At 46.9% G+C, this 9,081-nt stretch overlaps 1 protein-coding gene across 2 annotated transcripts; it reads right to left on the bottom strand.

The window, feature by feature from the left end:
* Positions 1-3,661: 3,661 nt before the first annotated feature.
* On the bottom strand, positions 3,662-8,438 carry LOC100382328 (putative CBL-interacting protein kinase family protein). Of its 2 annotated transcripts, none has more exons than XM_008660602.4 (14): positions 7,760-7,887; positions 7,569-7,631; positions 7,407-7,478; positions 7,100-7,207; positions 6,926-7,006; positions 6,637-6,690; positions 6,412-6,537; positions 6,237-6,326; positions 5,984-6,106; positions 5,083-5,193; positions 4,772-4,888; positions 4,605-4,661; positions 4,339-4,413; positions 3,662-4,247 (listed from the first exon to the last, which is right to left on the bottom strand). In XM_008660602.4, the coding sequence occupies exons 2-14, from the start codon at positions 7,608-7,610 to the stop codon at positions 4,164-4,166; spliced, it is 1,140 nt and encodes a 379-aa protein (XP_008658824.1). In that variant the 5' UTR covers positions 7,611-7,631; positions 7,760-7,887; the 3' UTR covers positions 3,662-4,163. The 2 variants fall into 2 exon arrangements, with proteins under 2 accessions (XP_008658824.1, NP_001168548.1); NM_001175077.1 differs by lacking the exon at positions 7,760-7,887 and adding an exon at positions 8,119-8,438 and having other exon boundaries at positions 3,933-4,247.
* Between the last annotated feature and the right edge of the window lie 643 nt (positions 8,439-9,081).

Here is a 9,081-nt window from a genome sequence, read left to right as displayed (position 1 = left end):
AGAGTGAGTCTGACAGGAAGTCAGGCCTTGCCAAAGGCGCCATAGGAAGCTCCGCTCCGCCCGACCCCAGGGCTCGGACTCGGGCTAAGACCCGGAAGACGACGAACTCCGCTCCGCCTGACCCTAGGGCTCGGACTCGGGCTAAGACCCGGAAGACGACGAACTCCGCTCTGCCCGACCCCAGGGCTCGGACTCAGGCTAAGACCCGGAAGACGACGAACTCCGCTCCGCCCGACCCCAGGGCTCGGACTCGGGCTAAGACCCGGAAGACGACGAACTCCGCTCCGCCCGACCCCAGGGCTCGGACTCGGGCTAAGACCCGGAAGACGACGAACTCCGCTTCGCCCGACCCCAGGGCTCGGACTCGGGGCTAAGACCCGGAAGACGACGAACTCCGCTTCGCCCGACCCCAGGGCTCGGACTCCGCCCGGGCCTCTGCCGAACGATCTCCGCCTCGCCCGACCCGGAGGCTCGGGCTCGGCCTCGGCCACGGAAGACAGACTCGACCTCGGCTTCGGAGGAGCCCCCACGTCGCCCGACCTAGGGCACAGGCCCGCCACGTCAACAGGAAGCGCCATCATCATCCTACCCCGAGCCGACTCGGGTCATGGAGAACAAGACCGGTGTCCCATCTGGCTAGCTCCGCCAGATGGGCAATGATGGCGCCCCACAAGCTCTGTGACGACGGCGACTCTCAGCTCTCTTACGGAAGCAGGTGGACGTCAGCAAGGACTCGACCGCTCCGACAGCTGTCCCTCCGCCAGGCTCCGTTGCTCCTCCGACAGCCACAACATCACGCCAGCAGGGTGCCAAGATCTCTCCGGCTGCCACATTGGCATGTACTTAGGGCGCTAGCTCTTCCTCCGCTAGACACGTAGCACTCTGCTACACCCCCATTGTACACCTGGATCCTCTCCTTACGCCTATAAAAGGAAGGACCAGGGCCTTCTTAGAGAGGGTTGGCCGCGCGGGACGAGGACGGGACAGGCGCTCTCTTAGGGCCGCTCGCTTCCCTCACCCGCGTGGACGCTTGTAACCCCCCTACTGCAAGCGCACCCGACCTGGGCGCGGGACGAACACGAAGGCCGCGGGATTTCCACCTCTCTCACGCCCGTCTCCGGCCACCTCGCTTCTCCCCCCTTCGCGCTCGCCCACGCGCTCGACCCATCTGGGCTGGGGCACGCGGCACACTCACTCGTCGGCTCGGGGACCCCCCGGTCTCGAAACGCCGACAAATAATACATAAGCTGCTCATGTAAGCCAATTACAATACATAAAGCAATCTCCCGGTTAATATGCCACTACTTACGCTAACTTAGAATTTTATGTGTTGTAATAAGCAGTGTGTAAATAGTGTTGACGCCTTTTTAGACCAAACAATAATGGTCCCTAGGTCGTCCTCGCAATGAGTTTGGGCTTTAGGGATAATCCCTAGTTTTCGTCCACAAAAGGTCAAGACTTTGAGGAGCGAAATTGTAAATAAGATGCAAGACAAATAACAATATCTCAAATGCGTTCACGAAAGGAAACCTTAGAACCAAAGGGATGATTACTTCATGTACCTAAGATGGATATCCTGAAGGTGGGACACCATCTCTATGATAGCCACCACTTATTTGGGACCAAACAACAACAAACCCTAGGACTTTCTCGTGACGAGCAATGTCTTGGGTTCGGCTCGTACGTCAATTACAATACATAAAACAAGCTCCCTGAGAATTTTATGTGTTGTAATAAGCAGACGCTACAGTCCATAAATAGTAAAGCTCAATACATAACTATATGACACTTAGGATAGTGGAATGTTTCTCTTGCCTTTTGTTCAGAGAGGGCCTTAATTAATTGTAACATCACAGATGATGAACAACTACGTACTACCCAATCTGATATCGTGGCCTAGGTCGGCTGATCTGACGAACATGCAGAAGCAAATGGCCATGGTGTCGATCCTTGACCTATTTATTTGTAGGGCACGTATGAATGAAAGCCACGTACAACCAACAGACTTTTGTGCCCTGATCAGACCTGAGTATGGTATGTTGCTCGGACCACTGATCGAGTGTCAGCAACCTAACATTACCTTCGCTGACATCATTCTCCTATCAAATCCAATCATCTTTTCGTTGGACGAAAGCTCCTCTATAATGCAGCCGTGCTTTAATGGACTGAATTGGATGTTGCTTGAATAGATGTACAAAGCATGAAACACGGAAACTCGGTCTGAAGCACGTTTTTTTTTGTACGATATGAGCTCGGACCGGGCTCGGACAGGAAACTAAGCACGACGGGCTAATACGACACGACCCGTTTACCTTTAAACCCGTCAATCCCGTTTTTCTTTACACTAAACCGTGCTTAGCGACCTGTTTACCTTTAAACCCGTCAATCCCACTTTTTTGCACTAAACCGTGCTTATCGGCCCGTTTAGCCCGTTTTTTGCTCGATTTTTCCGTGCTTAACGTGTCGACCCGGCCCGTTTAAGCCCGCTTCGGACCGAGCTCGGACAGGAAAACGAGCCCACAGGCTTAGACGGCGGTCCGGTTTCTAATCGTGCCTAGCGGCCGGGTCCAAAACAAACCGGGCTTCACCAGGTCCGGGCCGGGCTGGGCGGCCGGTTTGGCCATCTCTAGTTGCTCGCGCTGCCCTCACTCCATTCCGTGGCACGACAACACAAAAAGAATCGGAATTACGTGCTTCTGTACTCAGAATTTTTGTCTCTATAGATTATAGCTGCAATAGTCCGAACAACTTTAATCCAGCCACGGCAAATCAGCACATAGGTAAGTATGTGACGCCAGACTAACTGACAAATCGCATAGGTAAGTATGTGACGCCAGACTAACTGACAAATCGCCCACCGAACTCGCACCGAGTGCCCGACGCCCCACCCGACCATTGTATGACTAGCTCATAGATCATCACTCGTGGAGGTGCTCATGCAAGAAGGGTTGTCTCATCGGGTTTAGGGTCCGAGGAGGGCGCACGCGCACCAGGCATCAGGCAAGGACGCCGACGAAGGGGCGAGGAAGATGTCCCCGTGGAGAAGAAACATCATAGGTTTTAGGTAGTTGAGTAGGAGTCCAACAGGAATAACCACTATATATGGATGAAGGGAAAATAGGAGACCAATAAATTTAAGGCATGTTTGGTTGTATGTCTAATGTCGTGGATTGCTATATATTTTCTATCACATTTGTCTACTATTAGTCACTTAATTTTTTTGTTATATCTTAGCGTATTTAGAAAATTTTGTCATACTTTCATAAGTTATTAACGAGTGAGACTAACACAACAAGAGAAAGGATCTTGCAATAATTATGGCTATAAACTAAACATGTGCCTAAACGTGGCAAGTTGGGTAGATACGTACCCAAACACGCCTTTCCAAACATATGCGCTATAGCTAACGGTATTAGTACTAATATTAATAGCTAGCATCTAAAATTAGCAATGAAGATAACAAGTCCGCTGACAGAGATACTAATCAAAGAAGTCCTAATATGTGCTAAAAATAATAGCGTATCCAACCAAGTACAACTATGTGGATCTCAACATTCCCTACACCACCAAAAAATTACTCCGGCATTTACCTCTTCACCGCTTAACTTTCATCCAAACACTATAGAAAGTGTGACGACCCCCTTCCATTCCTCATTATACATCCAACCAAACATACTTTTACTCCCAAATACTAGAGTTAAGCTTCATACATCATTCTCCATTGTCCATTTTCATAAAACAAAGGCACTCAACCCTGGTGACAACCAAAGCATTTTAGAAACGGACATAGACTTTTTTTTTCCTCTCAGGACACGTTCAGATGTTCTCTCTCTCCTGCTGCACACGTACCCCCATGCGCATACAACAACGGTACATGCACATGGAATGGAAACATATATGCCCCTATAGATGCAAAAACAGCACTCACCATTCAGAACTATTTGACATCCCATTGCAGTGTTCGGAGCATCTCACGGAGGGCCTCTTCATATGTGTTTTGTACAATTGCGCTCATTCAGAAGGAGTTCCCGTTTACAAGAGATTTTGGCTGCTAATGTGGTACCAGTAAAAAAAAAAGCATACAGTACCAAGCAGGTGGTATCACCCGAAGAGGTGATCTATCTGAATGTGGCCTCATGAGGGCTACACAGATTCTCTGGGTATCACTTATTCGTCTGTTTATTATTTGCGTCAGATTCAGCTTTCCACACGATATCTTTCAGCTCCGATGAGAAGTTCTTGTAGAACTGCATGCGATTCCCATGAAACCATGTTAGTTATTTAAAATCACCGAGAAAACGAATATTTGAAAAAAAAAACACATTTTTGAGGACGTACGCTGTGGAACTCCAATGTGTCTCCTCCGGTTTTACGAAGCTCAACCATGTGAAGTGATGGGGCAACCTCAAAAACCTGCAAACGAGTAAAATATGGATACATACATAAGGTAAAGAATTCATATAATAGAATGGTTTACTGGTCTGCTTTTTTTCACTGGTGTGAACAGTATTACTTTCTTCACTTCTTGAAACAGCAGCTAATGTAGGCCTAAACAAATCAGAATATAAATCAAACGTTGCAATTCCTGGGAGTTGTGCCAGTACCTCAGTTGCAACAGATAAGTGACCTTTTCTTCCAGATTTGTCACCTTTCAATTTCATCTGGAAGACCAAATAAAAGTACACATGAATCGTCAATCTTATACGATTATAACGCAAATTCTCATGGAACCCGTTAGACAACCCATTAGTAGCTAGCAAATGTCACGCACCTTGTAATTTTGTTTCCGCACGTTGAAACCGAGTGGCCCACATGCATCCTCTATTTTTGTCATGATCTCCTGTGCTGTGCATTGAGACGTGAAAGATGTTTCCCTCTTTACCATTCCCTACTTAGCACAGGCATGCATTAGCAAGGAATCAAGAAAAGGTTGCAGTGGAAGTACTCATTTTGTTCCCTGACCAAGACTGAGACTTACAGAAGTAGACAATCAACAGCACAATTTTCTCCAATATAATTGTAACTAATCTCTACTATATTCCAAATATGAGGATATAATAGATTCAAAGCTGAGAAATTTACCATCATCTCCTTCTCAAACAAATTTCCAAGGTTGAAACCCTGCGACCTCGAAATAAGAGCAAACGCGTTCATGGATTCCGGTTTCTCTCTTTTCTCTGCCACAAGACGGTCCTAAAACGTAAAAAAAATGAAAGGTAACCGATTAACCGGAGTCTTGTATGCAACAATTAATTGTTGGTTAATTGAGATGTTTGCCATTCAGATATTTAGGAGACATCCTATATCCATTACAAAAAAATTGAGACATTTGAGTAGCCAGAAAAAGAACAAAAAAGCTATTGTGTCATCAAGCCCTTAGAAATTCTCAATCTGGTCTTCCAAAACAAAAAAGTAAGAAATAAAAGGTTCGCCTTATAATACCCTCTGAACGATAATGTGAACAAAAAATAGGATATCAAAATGTTTTTAAAGAACATAATATTTCTTGGGAAGATCTCCAAGGCAATCATCAATTCGAAATGAACCTTTAGTTCGTATTAGCAAACATGGCCATGCGTTGTAACGGAACCCAATATACATATAGGAATCAAAATATGTATCATCGCTAGATGTGGTTTGTTCTAACTTGTATGACTGCAGCCTGCAGGTCATGAGTCCAGGTTATATATGAGATATGTAAGGTGTGGTCTAATAGTATTGGAATCGAACTTTGTATTCACTTTTGCTAAATGTGAGTTGTTCTAACTCGTATGACAATGGATCGTGCAGTCTGGGTACAACATACATGACATGGAGTGCTTGGATAGTTAGAAAGAGGGTACACTCGTGTGACTATGGGTCATGAATCCAGGACCGGGTCACATGCGTGACACGGAGTGCCTAGATAGTTACAAAGAGGTGGACGGAAAAATGGATGGAAAGAATTTTTGCCTCTTTAATATTAGGTGTATATAGATGATACCTCTGAATCATTGAATGCAGCATCAATGTCGTCAAGGCTAACATCTTCACCTTGTTCAAAACGTGGTGGTTTATAATCTTTTTTGAACCATTCATCTTCCAAAATTTCTGCAATTGTTATCCTCTGCAAGAATACATCACCTTTTATCCAACAGTAATGACAGTGACTGGATGTAATCTGGTGACTACAATACAGCAGATAAATGAAAAAAATGAGACATATATTGAAAAGGCACACCTTAATTCACACTTACCGTATCAGGATTAGGATCGAGAATGCGCTTAATAAACTTCTTCGCTCCAGAAGAAAACCATGGTGGGCAAGAAAAATATGCTTGGCAGATCTGCCAAAGGAAGTCAAAGAAAAGTTCAAAGATAACCTGCATTTCACAGGCAAACAAAGATTTTAAGTGTATTAACCGAACTTACCAGTTTGTACAGTCTCATCAGATTGGCATCATCAAAGGGTAAGTATCCAGCCATAAGAACAAATAAGATTATGCCACAGGACCATACATCTGCAGCCATACCATCATAACCTTTATCAGCAAGCACCTGCAGGAAGAGCGCGATGCTTACACATCTTGAAGCAGATTAATCACAAAAGGTAACAATACAAATAAACTGGCAACTGATGAGAGGTGAGAAACTCACCTCAGGTGCTACATAGTTTGGAGTTCCACAGGTAGTATGCAGAAGCCCATCCTCCTGACAAAAACTCAGAAGAGTTAATGGAAATTCTTATCACCTTTCCATGTCTCCAAGCACAAACATTACTTAGGAATAAATTATGGGTTCGCTTTAGAAGGTAGCAAAGTTAAGTGAATGACCCAAAATATTGCTGTAATAAAACTTAAGACGCATCAACTCCAGATAGAAAGAAAAGAGCCTGTATATTGAACACACAAAATCCATGCTTCTAGCTACTGACTAGAGATCATACATTTGTTTGTGGTGCAAATGCACTTAGGCCGAAGTCTGAAACTTTAAGAGCTCCATTTGAATCCAGAAGCAAATTCTCTGGCTGCAAAAGGCATTTATGACATGAGTTACACAGCACCAGCATCCATAGTTAGGAACTGACACATGAGAAAGAGAGCAGGATATTTGGACAGACCTTCAGGTCTCTATGGTACACTCCTCGGCTATGGCAATAATCAACTGCATTTATAAGTTGATGAAAGTATATCCTAGCTTCATCCTCTCCTAGCCTTCCAGAATTGACCTGATAAATTATTAACACCATGTGATGGACGAGCTGCCTAATTGCTAGCATTCATATGAACCTAACACCTAAATAATATGGCCGTAACTATCTATATTCATGCAAGGGTCTGAAAACTAAGCCCGCAGCATGTTAACAGTAATGCCCACAGAGTAAAAGAGTAACAACAATGAGCCACTGAAAGTTTTGAGAGCCTTACGATCTTATCGAATAGCTCGCCTCCATCAACAAATTCAAGAACCATGTATATCTTCGTTTTGCTCGCCATAACCTATCAAATGCACGCATAACGGTGGGGTGGGGTCATCAAAAGGTAATAACGAAACTTGCATCATCACGTCTGACAAAAAAAATAGTATACCTCATGCAGCTGTACCACATTGGGATGTTTGATCAGCTTCATAGTCGAAATCTCCCGCTTGATCTGGAAGAACAAGAGGAGGTGATTAATATTAAGCATTCACTCTCCAAAGTCAGGCTAAACAGTAGATGGGACGGTTCAAGCAGCTTGACAGCAGACAACTAATGTTAGCACATCGGAATGTCTTCAACCTCAATCTCTAGGGGGGGAAAAAGGAGCCCTAGGCGTGTGCAGTTTTTCCTTGTGATCGAAAGGTCACGATTTGGTCGATGCCCCCATCCTTCCTAATTCTCCAAACCGATCAAAAGTTTGAGCAAAGCTGGGATACCCAGACGCATTATTTCCCATCACAGACGTTCCTGTCGACCACGACACGACAGAGACGTCAAGGGGACCATCCCACGTGACTGGCTGCGAACAAATTATGAGTCGCGGAGGCGATCTTTCTATGGCAGCTCCAGTATATTTAAAAATTTCCCCGAGGTTACATATCATATGTTCCACAGCGGGCGGGCGGGCGAGGGGAGGGACGGATCACGGACGGACAGACCTGCTCGACCATCCTGTGGCGGAGGACGTGGTTGCGGTCGAGCACCTTGATGGCGCGGACGGCGCCGGTGCGGGAGTCGCGCGCGTGCTTGACCTTGGCGAAGCTGCCCTCGCCGATGGTCTTGCCGACCTCGTACGGGCCCACCCGCGTCTTCCTCGCCGCCGCCGCCGCTTTGGGCTCCGCCATCCTTCCCTCCGTGGGGGAGGAGGGCGCGCGACGAGGATCGCTGGGTCTGCGTTGGCTTCCTCGGCTGGTTCGACGAGACGAGACAGGGAGAGGGAGGCAGCGGTGTACGGTGGATTTCGCTTCGCCAAGAGTGGTGACCTCCGCTGTCCGCTCCGCGCGCGTGCGGCTTTGTAAAGCCACACGGCGCTGGTGGTCCCGGTCCGTTCTGTTGTGGAGGGAACGCGTGGAGTGAGACGTACGGAGGCGGCTGGCGGTCGGGGCTTTTGCGTGGCGACGCGCGGGTGCCTGGGCGGATTGGGTTTGTCTTGTGCCGTGCCCGTGCGTGCTTATCCAGATCGGGCAACCGGACGGTCTTCTTCTTCCCCCGTGCTACATCGGAGCAAGAATAGTGCATAGAACATAGCCATCCGCCATAATCGCGGAAGCGACGGGCGACGCTGGCGAGACATTGAACCCGAGCTATGCAGCAGGTTCAATGCGGATGCCTCCACTCCACACGCCCGATGGCTCCTTTTTCTAATTCGTTGTCTGATCCATGACGACACCAACCAATCATGGAGGGGTGGTCGCACTCCGACGCCGACCGCCGCACTGGCTCAGCTCCACCTCCACACGATCCTTGTTTTCGACTTTAGCCACCGTTTTCGACTATGCATACAATTACAGCAATAATTCTCAATGTACCAGCACCATGGGAAATGTCATAGTTAGGAGAGAAGTTGGACTACTGAAAAAACAATAAGCTCAAGTGACAGCTTGCAGAAAATAACTGGTACA

The sequence above is a fragment of the Zea mays genome, chromosome 9 (assembly GCF_902167145.1).
Source record: "Zea mays cultivar B73 chromosome 9, Zm-B73-REFERENCE-NAM-5.0, whole genome shotgun sequence".
Taxonomy (NCBI): Eukaryota; Viridiplantae; Streptophyta; class Magnoliopsida; order Poales; family Poaceae; genus Zea; species Zea mays.
Note: the sequence above shows the minus strand (reverse complement) of the source record. Positions and strands in the feature narration are given on the sequence as shown.